At 46.2% G+C, this 14,537-nt stretch overlaps 1 protein-coding gene across 1 annotated transcript in view; it reads right to left on the minus strand.

Moving 5' to 3' along the window:
• The window catches only part of LOC311129126 (E3 SUMO-protein ligase RanBP2-like), a 46,883-nt gene that overhangs the window by 13,240 nt on the left and 19,106 nt on the right, over positions 1–14,537 (minus strand). The window contains exons 14-19 of the mRNA XM_084161415.1: positions 14,273–14,404; positions 13,171–13,398; positions 12,900–12,983; positions 12,625–12,766; positions 12,391–12,491; positions 3,555–8,268 (exon numbers count right to left, since the gene is read on the minus strand). Coding sequence (XP_084017541.1) covers positions 3,555–8,268; positions 12,391–12,491; positions 12,625–12,766; positions 12,900–12,983; positions 13,171–13,398; positions 14,273–14,404 — 5,401 coding nt within the window. The remainder of the gene's footprint in view (positions 1–3,554; positions 8,269–12,390; positions 12,492–12,624; positions 12,767–12,899; positions 12,984–13,170; positions 13,399–14,272; positions 14,405–14,537) is intronic.

Below are 14,537 nucleotides of genomic sequence, written 5' to 3' on the forward strand. Positions count from 1 at the left end.
ATTGTCACTCTGAAAGAGCTCCAGAGATCTCTGCAGCACTCCACCAATCAGGCCTTGATGGTAGAGTGGCCAGATGGAAGCCACTCCTCAGTAAAAGACACAACAGCCCGCTTGGAGTTTGCCAAAAGGCACCTAAAGGACTCTCAGACCATGAGAAACAAGATTCTCTGGTCTGATGAAACCAAGATTGAACTCTTTGGCCTGAATGCCAAGGGTCATGTCTGGAGGAAATCTGGCACCATCCCTACGGTGAAGCATGGTGGTGGCAGCATCATGCTGTGGGGATGTTTTTCAGCGGCAGGGACTGGGAGACTAGTCATGATCGAGTGAAAGATGAACGGAGCAAAGTACAGAGAGATCCTTGATGAAAACCTGCTCCAGAGCGTTCAGTACCTCTGACTAGGGCGAAGGTTCACCTTCCAACAGGACAACGACTCTAAGCACACAGCCAAGGCAACGCAGGAGTGGCTTTGGGACAAGTCTCTGAATGTCCTTGAGTGGCCCAGCCAGAGCCTGGACTTGAACCCGATCGAACATCTCTGGGGAGACCTGAAAATAGCTGTGCTGCAACGCTCCCCATCCAACCTGACAGAGCTTGAGAGGATCTGCAGAGAAGAATGGGAGAAACTCCCCAAATACAGGTGTGCCAAGCTTGTAGCGTCATACCCAAGAAGACGAGGCTGTAATCGCTGCCAAGGTGCTTCAACAAAGTACTGAGTAAAGGGTCTGAATACTTATGTAAATGTAATATTTCAGTTTATTTTTTATAAATGTGCTAACATTTATAAAAACATGTTTTTGCTTTGTCATTATGGGGTATTGTGTGTAGATTGATGAGGGGAAAAAATGATTTAATCAATTTTAGAATAAGACTAATGTAACAAAATGTGGAAAAAGTCAAGGGGACTGAATACTTTCCGAATGCACTGCATGTTCCACTCGTTGCGTGCGGGTTAAGACCGGCTACCAGGCAAGGCCAGACAGGTGACTGCTGTGTAGGTGACGTGTCACAGCACACAAACAGTGTAGTGACAGAGTACCTGGGGGCTCAAATTGGGTGGATGAGGTGCTGGTCCAAAAAGCCATTGGGTTATCTTTGAAAAGCCTAAAATCCAATCCTACAAAATAATGGTTGGCAAGTGAGACAAACTAGAATTGGTGGATTAAGAAATGAAAATGTGTTCAAATGCATCTTTAGTTAGCTTCAAGTTGCTGAACGTCATTGCATTAAGTGTAATGGATTAGGCCTATACAAGCTTTCTACACTGCTAAAAAAAATAAAGGGAACACTTAAACAACACAATGTAACTCCAAGTCAATCACACTTCTGTGAAATCAAACTGTCCACTTAGGAAGCAACACTGATTGACAATACATTTCACATGCTGTTGTGCAAATGGAATAGACAACAGGTGGAAATTATAGGCAATTAGCAAGACCCCCAATAAAGGACTGGTTTTGCAGGTGGTGACCACAGACCACTTCTCAGTTCCTATGCTTCCTGGCTGATGTTTTGGTCACTTTTGAATGCTGGCGGTGCTTTCACTCTAGTGGTAGCATGAGACGGAGTCTACAACCCACACAAGTGTCTCAGGTAGTGCAGCTCATCCAGGATGGCACATCAATGCGAGCTGTGGCAAGAAGGTTTGCTGTGTCTGTCAGCGTAGTGTCCAGAGCATGGAGGCGCTACCAGGAGACAGGCCAGTACATCAGGAGACGTGGAGGAGGCCGTAGGAGGGCAACAACCCAGCAGCAGGACTGCTACCTCCGCCTTTGTGCAAGGAGGAGCAGGAGGAGCACTGCCAGAGCCCTGCAAAATGACCTCCAGCAGGCCACAAATGTGCATGTGTCTGCTCAAACGGTCAGAAACAGACTCCATGAGGGTGGTATGAGGGCCCGACGTCCACAGGTGGGGGTTGTGCTTACAGCCCAACACCGTGCAGGACGTTTGGCATTTGCCAGAGAACACCAAGATTGGCAAATTCGCCACTGGTGCCCTGTGCTCTTCACAGATGAAAGCAGGTTCACACTGAGCACATGTGACAGACGTGACAGAGTCTGGAGACGCCGTGGAGAACATCCTCCAGCATGACCGGTTTGGCGGTGGGTCAGTCATGGTGTGGGGTGGCATTTCTTTGGGGGGCCGCACAGCCCTCCATGTGCTCGCCAGAGGTAGCCTGACTGCCATTAGGTACCGAGATGAGATCCTCAGACCCCTTGTGAGACCATATGCTGGTGCGGTTGGCCCTGGGTTCCTCCTAATGCAAGACAATGCTAGACCAGATGTGGCTGGAGTGTGTCAGCAGTTCCTGCAAGAGGAAGGCATTGATGCTATGGACTGGCCCACCCGTTCCCCAGACCTGAATCCAATTGAGCACATCTGGGACATCATGTCTCGCTCCATCCACCAACGCCACATTGCACCACAGACTGTCCAGGAGTTGGCGGATGCTTTAGTCCAGGTCTGGGAGGAGATCCCTCAGGAGACCATCCGCCACCTCATCAGGAGCATGCCCAGGCGTTGTAGGGAGGTCATACAGGCACGTGGAGGCCACACACACTACTGAGCCTCATTTTGACTTGTTTTAAGGACATTACATCAAAGTTGGATCAGCCTGTAGTGTGGTATTCCACTTTAAGTTTGAGGGTGACTCCAAATCCAGACCTCCATGGGTTGATAAATTTGATTTCCATTGAAAATTGTTGTGTGATTTTGTTGTCAGCATATTCAACTATGTAAAGAAAAAAGTATTTAATAAGATTATTTCATTCATTCAGATCTAGGATGTTATTTTAGTGTTCCCTTTATTTTTTTGAGCAGTGTATATTCGGTCCTGTCCCGTAGAGAATGATAGAGCTATCATCTTTATATAAGTCCTTTATGGCGTCTAAGCTCACGGGCAGCGCCATTGAGGCAATCTCCATTATGATGTAGTTATTCTTCTACTTCTACTACGATTTGGCAAAACAACTGAAAGGGTACATACTGCCACCTAGTGTTTGCGCACAAGTATAATTTACTGGCAGTTGACCCGGATGGAATCATGTGATCCTTCCTTAACCCATAGGAAGTCCCACCCAGTTGACTACTTTAAGAATGGTGGAAGCTCTCAATGTCCAAGACAAAATTGCTTTTACTAGAGTCCTCTAACTATGTCCTGTCCCCATTTCTGCCTTCATGAAGACGTAGCCAGCAGTAATTATTGAGACTGCATTAACCTGAAGGGATTCGATTACTAAGCTAAATGTAATTGATTACATAATCCATTACATCAGCTATCATATCTAACAACCTATATCAAAATAACAAGTGTGAGGAATAGTGGATGCAAGTTAGGCTAATGGGAGTGACGGTTATGTTCTGTCCTAATAACACAGTGGGCTGGTGGGAGGAGCAATGCGATAAACCAATGGGACATGAATGGAATCACAACACAATGGGGTCAAATTATTTGAAAACGTCATAATGGGCGTCACCATTCAAAAACAAGCAGTTTACACTGAATCACAAGATCAATCAAATCAATCAAGAAAGGATAACACAAAAGGCTTACCTTTTTCTGGGATTTTGAATGCAGTTGAAGGCTGGGAGGTCCGACCGCTGTCTTTAACCTTGGAGCTCTCTGAAGAACCATCCTCCTTGGATGATGGGGGGCTGCTGCCGAAGATCTTCTGGAGAGAGTCTGTTCCAAAGAGGAACTTGGGTGGGGACATCACCATCTTGGAGGGGTGGAGAGGGCTGTGTGGTGTGGCGGTGGAGGCCTTGCAGTCAGGGGTTTGGAAAGTCTCAGGATTCAGCTCCGTCCGTTCTGTGGTGGTCTCCTTCAGGATGGCCACAGCAGCCTGTCCACACACTGTCGCTGTTGCTTCCTCCTGAGGAAGGGCCTCACTGGAGGCTATGGGAGTGACCAGAATCTCATTCTCCTGGGCAGTTTTAGCCTGGTCAAAGATGTCTCTGAAGGAGTTGGCCACATCCTGCAGTTTGAACCTCACCGCTAACTGCTCAACATTTCCCTCAGCTACCTCTGCAAAGTCAATAGCGCTCCAGACCCAGGCCTTCTCAGCACCTTTCATGGGCTCCAACTTCATAGAAGATGTGACCCAGTGGTTGGCGCAGATCTTCAGGACTTGGTCTCTCCTCATGACGAGTCTGACTCGTTTGGTGTCGTAGTTCTGCAGTATCTTGAGGTCACCGATGCCCCTCTCCTTCCACTGGTTCAGGTCTTTGTCATAGCGGTACAGCTTTGCCCTGTGGCTGAAACACACGTTTTCATTCTCCTCTCCAGTGGAGATCTCCACCAGGTCTGGCAGGGGAACCACAGGCTCAAAGTACAGGCCGTCCCGCTCCTCCTCCTGGCTAACGTCCTGCTCCTCGTCCACAGACACCCCGCTCTGGTTCAGCTTGGCCGGAGACTTGGCGGGACTGATGACAGGATGGAAGCTGAAGTTGAAGCCAGCTGTGGATTCTCCAAAGCAGAAGAGGTTCTTCCTGATTGGGCTGCTTGCTAGGGGTGAGGCGTAGACAGAGGTGTCAGCACTGTCGTCCAGAGCCTCCTCTCTCAGGTCATAGTTGTCCCATTCTAAGGTAGGGCCAGTGCTCTCTGCGTGGGGCTTGATGATCAGACCAGAGGTGTTACTGGCTGTCGTGACGTTAGCTTGGCTGTTGTCCTCCTTGATCTTTGTTTTGTCATCAGTCAGGAAAGATTTAAGGTCTTTCAGACCGGACTTCATCTCCTCTGCCTTCTGGATGAGATGTGCAGTTCTGCCTGTGTCAACAAGCTTGTGAGGAGTCTGCAGTGGGATGTCCAACAGGAGCCTTTGACACTCCTCAAACTTCAGCTTGAACTCCTCAGCCAACTCTGGTGTTTTAAACTTGGCAGCGAGTTGCTCCAGTCTGGCATCTCCGTCAGAGAAGTCATTAGCCAGCCACATCCAAGCCTTGTCGGAGCCAGCCAAAGGCTTCAGGTTCATGGTGGTGGTGATCCAGTGGTTGGCACACACCTTCAGGACCTGCTCTCTCCTCATCAGCACCCTGAGCCTGCCATTGGTGGCATTCTTCAGGAACTTGAGGACCCCAACGCCCCTCTCCTTCCACTGGCTGATGTCTCCGTCAAACCTGAAAAGCTTCACTCTCTGGGAGTAGAGGGCCTGTTCGTCCTCCTCTCCTGTGACCAGGTCCACTTTCTCAGGCATCTGGACCACAGGCTCAAACTGGATATCGTCATTCTCCTCTGTCTTGTATACGTCCTCTTCATCCTGGTCAGCTGAGGTGTCTGCCCTCTGGTTTGACTGAAGGGATGTGAACAGCTGCTCACCAGCGCGGGTGAAGCCTTTGAAATTGGAGTCAGTCTGTCCAAACTGGAAGTCTCCTTGTGAGTTTTTAGCCAAGTCTGCAAAACTGAAGTCGTTGGGTTTGCCAGTGAAGAGGGGATTTTCATCCTGAGCTGTCTTGTCCACTGACGGCGCTGATGCAGATACACTGACACCAGATTCCTTCTCTTTCTCTCTGTGCTGCTCTGCAATATTCTTCAGGAACATTGACGCAGGCCCTGAAGCTGGTGGGGTTTCCTTTGCAGTTTCCTGAGTGCCAAACTTAAAGCCACCTGCTGGGATGGGCATGGTGAAAGAGAAGCCTGCAGCACTGGGGGTACTGCTTTCAGCCTGAGGAGGGGTCTCAAACGTGAAGGGTGCAAGGGAACTTTTATCAACTTTGCCTGTGCCAAACTGAAAAGAGCTGTCACTGTTGAAGTTCGCTTTAAACCCAGTGCCTGCGGGCTGAGTAGAGGCACTCCGACTCCCGAAGCTAAAGCTGAAGGATGAGCTGGAAGGGGCGGCTGTGGCTGTGCTCTTAGCATTGGGGTTGGGCATCTGACAGGAAACACATTGACTAGCAGAGCCGTTGTTTCTGACTAGACATGTGTCACAGTCCCACTGTCCCTCCTGCCTGGCAAACATGGCCCCAAGAGAGGAGCTGCTAGCATTGGGGTTGGGTGTCTGGCAGGAAACACACTTAGAGGCAGATGCATCATTCCTCACTAGACAGGAATCACAGTCCCATTGTCCATCCTTCTTAGAAAATAGAGCACCAAAGCCTGACACTGTTGGCTTTGTTGTTGGTGCTACCTCTACTGTTGATTTTGCTGAAGGGTTAGGAGTTTGACAAGAAACACAACTGCTTGCAGAGGCCTCGTTTCTTACAACGCATGTATCACAGTCCCATTGCCCCAGCTTTTTGCTGAATTGGGGACCAAATCTAGAACCAAATGGCATGGTTGAGGGCTTTGATTCTGCTGCTCCATCTACAACTGTTTTGGCTACAGGATTTGGAGTTTGACAAGAAACACAATTGCTAGCAGACTCCTCATTTCTAACAACACACGTGTTACACTCCCACTGCCCTGTTTTTTTGTCAAACTGTGCACCAAATCCAGACCCAATTGAGAGGGTTGCCAAAGCTGGGGCACTAGCAGCAGGTTTTTCTGAAGGGTTAAGAGTTTGACAAGAAACACAACTGTTTGCAGATGCCTCATTTCTTACAGTGCATGTATCACAGTCCCACTGCCCTGGCTTTTTGACGAATTGCACACCAAATCCAGAGCCAAATGGCATGGTTGACGGCTTTGATTCTACTGCTACTTTTGTGGTTTCTTGCCTCTTACCAAACTGGGCACCAAAACCAGCAGCAGGTATAGAAGTGGTGCCACTGGTTCCAAACGTAAAGGAGGGGGGTATCTGAGCTCCAAAAGACCCAAATCCTTTTCCAATAGATCCTGCACTGCTGGTGTCTTTTGACGAGTCAGCTCCAAATCCAAAAGTAAATCCTCCCACTGAAGCTGCCCCACTAGTAAAGCCTTTGATGTCAGTAGCCGGTGCGCTGTCTGGCTTTGATGGGGCATTAGGGTTGTCAGTCTGGCAGGCAACACACTGCATAACTTTAGCTGCATTTCTTACACAGCACACATCGCAGTCCCATTCCCCGTACTTCTTTGCAAACTGTGCAGCAAAGTTTGTCACCTCTGGAGCAGAGGGTTTAGTATACATTTTTTTCCTATATGACTGATCTTGCTGCTTTTCTGGAGATTTGGGAACGATCTTCTGAGCCTCTTCAAACTTTATCTTGAAGAGCAATGCCTCGTCAGCCGTTTTGTACCGGATGGCCAGTTGCTCAGGCCTTGGTTCCTCATCCGCATAATCAACGGCATTCCAGACCCAGGACTTGTCAGATCCAGCGTTTGGTTTCAGGAGCATATCTGGCGTAATGTAGTGGTTAGCGCAGATCTTCAGAACCTGCTCTCTCCTCATCAGCAGACGCACTTTCCCTGATCTATTGTGCTTTAGGATTTTGACTAAGCCGATGCCCCTCTCTTTCCACTCTTTTGTCTCCGCATCGAATCTGAACAGCTTGGCCCTGTTACAGAACATCTCCTCCTCTTCCTCCTCTCCAGTCTTCACGTCTACTTTGTCAGGGAGGGGCACAATAGGCTCAAAGTGAGGCCCATCCTCGTCCTCCTCCACATGAGTGCTGTTGTTATTGCTCTCCGCTCCCTTCTCCTCCTCCGCTGTGTTTTCCAGCCCAAATACCGGCTTGGTTACATCAGTGAAACTAAATGGCTGGTCAGTTTTTCCAAAAAGGTTTGGTTTGTCCTGGATCTGGATTGCGTCAGCAAAGGAGAACCCAGCTGCGCTTTTAGTGCCAAAGGTAAATATCCCTCCCTGGCTAGGAGGCTCTTGGGGCTTCCCCTCTGAGGGGACCTCTGATTTGGTGGGAATATCTGACGTCAGAAGCCCCAACAGGCTCTCACTGTTTTTGGACTTGAACGTGAAGTCCCCATCATTGGATTTGAAGTTGGAGTTGAATTTAAAGGCAGCGGACAATGGAGTGGACTGGGCGACTATTCCAGCACCAAAGCTAGGCACCTTAGGAGGCTCAGCAGGAACCTGCTGGCCAAAGGAGATCTTCCCAAAGCCCACAGGCTTCCCCTCAATGCTCTTCGGTGGTTGGACAGGTACAATGGAGGGCTTGGTGAAGTAGCCAGGCTCAGGGAGGGGAGGGTTGGTGGTGGGCTGAGAATGGCCGTAGTATTCCTCGCTGTATGGGGAGAGTAGACTGGTTGCTGGTGACTCGAAGCGGAGGGGGGCGCCAAAGACCTGGTCTTGAGGTGGGTAGATGCAGGCTGGTGTTGACTGCAGGGGAGGTGTGTTTGTGGGCTGCTGGTAGGCATACATGTGCTGCTGGGGAGGCAGGCGGTTGATTCCATACACAGGAGCCTTAGACAAAAGAGAAGGAAGAATTCATTAAAACCTGTGTATTTCATATTTGCCACTGAAAAGTAGGGCTGGGCGATATATCAAATTCCAATGTATGTTTTTGCGCGATATTCCAAATGCCTGTATTGCAAGAATCAAGGTTTTTGTATTTTTCGTTTTTATGAGCGTTTATGTCAACTTGTTCTCATGTTGTCTTTTTGGTCTAGTCTCCTTCACTCCTTCTGTGCGGTGTGCACCTTCCCATGTACACCAGATATTTGTATATAATGACGAGATGCACGTCTCCGCCCTAACAATGGGAGTCATTGTCACCAAGGCGGGAAGGCAGGAGACAAGCTTAGGTCAAAAATAAGCCCATAGAAACGCATTTGGCTTATTTTGAACAGACTTCGCCTCTTCCTCTGGTTTACACACACACACACCAAGCCCCTCCCCCTGCCACTCACAACAACAAAGATGAGAGATCACTTCTTCCTCTCTGACAAAGAGTTTCAACTCGCTATTTGCATTTGATGTTTGGTCCAACAGAATCGGTCATATGGACACCAAAACACATTGAGACATTATTTTACCGTAATAGAGGAGAAGTTAAAACGAGAGTAGCCCATCAATGACCATTGATTCTGGAAAATGAATGCTCAGTTTGTCGCATGTGGCATTGCGGTATCAAGTACCGCTAGCAGCATTTTAGCCAAAGACTTTTACACTTGCTGTCTAGTCTTTGTTTTATAAATGTGCAATAAGCATAAAACACAATTGTATAAAGAACTAGTTCTCATTCTGAGAATTAAGGTAGGCCACTTGATTTCAACATCTGAACAAAGTGGACAGGCTAACATGCTGCTCAAACAGTTGGAGACGGACAGAAGGGTGTGTTCATCACAATTAAAACTGTTCTGCCTTAGCTAGCTACTCACTAGCACGTGGGCTTGTGCTTGAGAGATTGTTTATGAGACCTTTGTTAATTTTCTATAGCCTAATGCCTGCTACAAGAAGTTAGTCATTATTTGTGTATGTGCATTATGCATGGTTCTGGTTACATTTGTAACAAAAAATTGCATTTTCATAGACTTGAACGCCAGATCAGTGATTGCAAAAAGGCAGGTTAAACAATTTTGATAAAAACATTAAATTATTAGTGGGTCTTATGGTTGTGGAAGGCTTATATTTAGCCTATGTATAACTTCACAACCCCTTTATTATTGCTGACTGTTTGAAATGCAGTGTATTTGACCTTTAAATTGTACAACAAAGCTTACTTAGAGAAAAACTATTTTTTTTAGATACAGTGCATTCAGAAAGTATTCAGACCCCTTGACTTTTTCCACATTGTTACGTTAGCCTTATTCTAAAATGGATTAAAATTGTGTTTTTTTCACTCAAATCTACACACAATACCCCATAATGACAAAGCAAAAACAGGTTTTTATAAATTGTTGCTAATTTATAATAAAAAATAAACGGAAATATCACATTTACATAAGTATTCAGACCCTTTACTCAGTACTTTGTTGAAGCACCTTTGGCAGCGATTACAACCTTGAGTCTTCTTGGGGGTATGACACTACAAGCTTGGCATACCTGTACAGTGAGGGAAAAAAGTATTTGATCCCCTGCTGATTTTGTACGTTTGCCCACTGACAAAGAAATGATCATTCTATAATTTTAATGGTAGGTTTATTTGAACAGTGAGAGACAGAATAACAAAAACAAAATCCAGAAAAACGCATGTCAAAAATGTTATAAATTGATTTGCATTTTAATGAGGGAAATAAGTATTTGACCCCCTCTCAATCAGAAAGATTTCTGGCTCCCAGGTGTCTTTTATACAGGTAACAAGCTGAGATTAGGAGCACACTCTTAAAGGGAGTGCTCCTAATCTCAGCTTGTTACCTGTATAAAAAAGACACCTGTCCACAGAAGCAATCAATCAATCAGATTCCAAACTCTCCACCATGGCCAAGGCCAAAGAGCTCTCCAAGGATGTCAGGGACAAGATTGTAGACCTACACAAGGCTGGAATGGGCTACAAGACCAAGCACCAAGCAGCTTGGTGAGAAGGTGACAACAGTTGGTGCGATTATTCGCAAATGGAAGAAACACAAAATAACTGTCAATCTCCCTCGGCCTGGGGCTCCATGCAAGATCTCACCTCGTGGAGTTGCAATGATCATGAGAACGGTGAGGAATCAGCCCAGAACTACACGGGAGGATCTTGTCAATGATCTCAAGGCAGTTGGGACCATAGTCACCAAGAAAACAATTGGTAACACACTACGCCGTGAAGGACTGAAATCCTGCAGCGCCCGCAAGGTCAAGAAAGCACATATACAGGGCCGTCTGAAGTTTGCCAATGAACATCTGAATGATTCAGAGGAGAACTGGGTGAAAGTGTTGTGGTCAGATGAGACCAAAACAATTTGGAGGAGGAGGAATGCTGCCTATGACCCCAAGAACACCATCCCACCGTCAAACATGGAGGTGGAAACATTATGCTTTGGGGGTGTTTTTCTGCTAAGGGGACAGAACAACTTCACTGCATCAAAGGGACGATGGACGGGGCCATGTACCGTCAAATCTTGGGTGAGAACCAAGATGACCCAAAACAATGACCCAGAACAAAACCCAACAATGACCCAAAACACACGACCAAGGGAACAAAGGAGTGGCTCAAGAAGAAGCACATTAAGGTCCTGGAGTGGCCTAGCCAGTCTCCAGACATTAATCCCATAGAAAATCTGTGGAGGGAGCTGAAGGTTCGAGTTGCCAAACGTCAGGCTCGAAAACTTAATGACTTGGAGAAGATCTGCAAAGAGGAGTGGGACAAAATCCCTCCTGAGATGTGTGCAAACCTGGTGGCCAACTACAAGAAACGTCTGACCTCTGTGATTGCCAACAAGTACTAAGTCATGTTGTGCAGATGGGTCAAATACTTATTTCCCTCATTAAAATGCAAATCAATTGATAACATTTTTTACATGCGTTTTTCTGGATTTTATTGTTTTTATTCTGTCTCTCACTGTTCAAATAAACCTACCATTAAAATTATAGACTGATCATGTCTTTGTCAGTGAGCAAACGTACAAAATCAGCAGGGGATCAAATACTTTTTTCCCCTCACTGTATTTGGGGAGTTTCTCCCATTCTTCTCTGCAGATCCTCTCAAGCTCTGCCAGGTTGATTAGGGAGCGTCGCTGCACAGCTATTTTCAGGTCTCTCCAGAGATGTTTGATCGGGTTCAAGAGCGGGCTCTGGCTGTGCCACTCAAGGACATTGAGACTTGTCCCGAAGCCACTCCTGCGTTGTCTTGGCTGTGTGTTTAGGGTCATTGTCCTGTTGGAAGGTGAACCTTCGCCCCAGTCTGAGGTCCTGAGCGCTCTGGAGCAGGTTTTTATCAAGGATCCTGTACTTTGCTCCGTTCATCTTTCCCTCGATCCTGACTAGTCTCCCAGTCCCTGCTGCTGAAAAACATCCCCACAGCATGATGCTGCCACCACCATGCTTCACCGTAGGGATGGTGCCAGGTTTCCTCCAGATGTGACGCTTTGCATTCAGGCCAAAGAGTTCAATCTTGGTTTCATCAGACCAGAGAATCTTGTTTCTCATGGTCTGAGAGTCCTTTAGGTGCCTTTTGGCAAACTCCAAGCGGGCTGTCATGTGCCTTTTACTGAGGAGTGGCTTTCGTCTGGCCACTCTACCATAAAGGCTGATTGGTGGAGTGCTGCAGAGATGGTTGTCCTGCAGGATGCACCTGAGCTCAATTTCGAGTCTTATAGCAAATGGTCTGAATACTTATGTAAATAAGGTATTGGGTTTTTATTTTTAATACATTTGCAAAAATTTCTAAAAACCTGTTTTCACTTTGTCATTATGGGGTATTGTGTGTAGATTGATGAGAAAAAATTATAATTTAATCAATTTTAGAATAAGGCTGTAACGTAACAAAATGTGGAAAAAGTCAAGGGGTCTGAATACTTTCCGAATGCACTGTATATATTGTGTGAAAAAAATCAAGATATGATTTTTTAGGCCATATCGCCCAGCCCTACTGAAAAGACTATCCCACTTTAAGTAACTAAACCATTCTGAATTCTTAAAGAATCCCCAGGTATAAACACATACCTTTGTTGGGGTAACATTGGCTGCCGTACGAAGGAGATACTGTCCGGCGTTATAAGCAGGGGATTGATTGTAATACATAGAGGGTGCCTGTGTTGTGGTAACTGTAAACAAAAAGAGAAGATGAAATATGTTATAATCAACATTCATATTGAATATCCTAGCAACATTGCTATTTCAGTATTCCTTATAACACACAGTCAAACTACACAACCCAGTTGTGTACTGTGTTCCTACCAGTGAGGGGTGCTCCATGGAAGGTCTGTGCTGGGGGGTAGCCCTCCTGCATGCGCTCAGCCACATACCCATCTCCATACATCCTTTGTTGGGGTGACACCATGCTGTCTGACGAGTGATGCCTCAGGTCATGGACCTCATTCTGCAACACAACCACACAGCACTTATCAACACAGAAACCATGCATGAACATCTATAATTTAATGAATAGGCACACTTGACATGGCTAACATCCATCTCCCATATCCTCAAAGACAATGAAGCCAGGGGCTGACCTTGAGGCTCTCCACCTGCTGGCAGAGCATCTGCAGGAGGGACTTCTGGTCCTCCGCCCAATGAGGTGGCGTCTTGGGGGAAATCTGCAAACGGAGGAGAAAAAATGGCAATCAATCTTTTTGTTCTATTTTCCATCAAGGTATTTCAATTATTTAGGCGAGAAAAACAACCTGTACGGTAAATCTGAGTACATGTATGTCCATGTTTGAAAAATAGGAAGAGCGACTGTCTCCCATATGATTATAAGTCAACATTTATAATTAAATGTACCAGGTGTCTTTTGGAGGGAGAGGCCAAGCTCTTGCTGGGGGAGGGGGTTAATGGGGCGAATTTGACACGAGAGACTGAGGCAGCAGGCTTAGTAAACTGAAGGCTGGAGTGGACCGGTCCATCCGCCTCCTCCTCCTCCTCCTCTTCATCCATCGCTTCTCCACTCTCCCCCAGCTGCTGTTTCACATCGTTCAGGAGATCCATCACCTCCTCCATCGACATGGGCAGCTGGAACATAACACAGCGAATATGGTTGAATGTCATGCTTCCAACTCTTAAATCTTTGATTATATGAAGGGAACTGTAGCCTACTGTTCAGGTGGGTTAAATGGAAATTGAAATCTGGACACTGACTGTAGGTCTATAACCTTTCACCGAGCCTTAATATTAACTGCTGCAGAATTAAGCATTTCTTGCAGTAAAATGATACACCAAATGTAGGCAAAAACGTTACTCAGGAACAGGAGTGGAGAACTATAATTTATTTATTTCAGCATCTTGAAAGAATGCGAATGCTCAGTTAGATACCATCGGTAGAGATGCCATCTTTATCCGCATCATAAAAGATGATAGTACTTCAACCACACAAAATATGCATCCAAGCTGAACTGAAATCTTACCAGAAATTATTTGGCTTGTTTTCACAGCTTTCCATTTCCTTACAACCGGTCAAACGGATGTCAATAGAACATTTTGCACAGAAAATCTTTCCTGTTTTTGTTGAGTTATTGCATTTTCTCAGATGTCAACTAGATTGAAGCATTCATTCTATCGATTTATGACATCATTCTGTTGAGCAAGGGTTTATTTAGTCTTCTAGGGCAACATTTAATGACAAGAGAAGCTGCATGTATCTAATAGCCTACCAAAATGTCAGAAATGATAAGCAGAAACTTATCAAAATCATGCACAAAAACAATAATGCACCCCATCAAAGAATTGTTCTGAAGTCTTTGACTACAGCGCATCTGCGGGTTAGGGTCGGGTGCATGCCTCAGATTTTCACTTTATCACATAATCAGGCAGTTGCGGATGGGTTATTAGCAATTGCGGGCGGGTGAACAAACAGCTGGCCTGTGCACCACTAGTGTGTGTGTCTAACCTTGTCCATGTCGTCAGCGTTGGCGTTGTAGATCTTGGACAGGTAAGTTCTGAACTTCCTGAGGAACATGATGCACCTGTCCTGAGTCTCCTCCACCCCGCTACCAGCCTCCTCAGACAGACGCTGGAAGATCTACAAACACACAGCGATATACCAAAAGACACAATTCATAACAAACGCATTTTGTATGGTAAAACATTAAAGATAAATTAAAATGCTGGCTGAAATGTGTTTGTTTTTTACTGGCAGCTTCACTTAAAAGCAT

This window comes from Coregonus lavaretus, assembly GCF_964263955.1.
Source record: "Coregonus lavaretus genome assembly, chromosome: 5".
Taxonomy (NCBI): Eukaryota; Metazoa; Chordata; class Actinopteri; order Salmoniformes; family Salmonidae; genus Coregonus; species Coregonus lavaretus.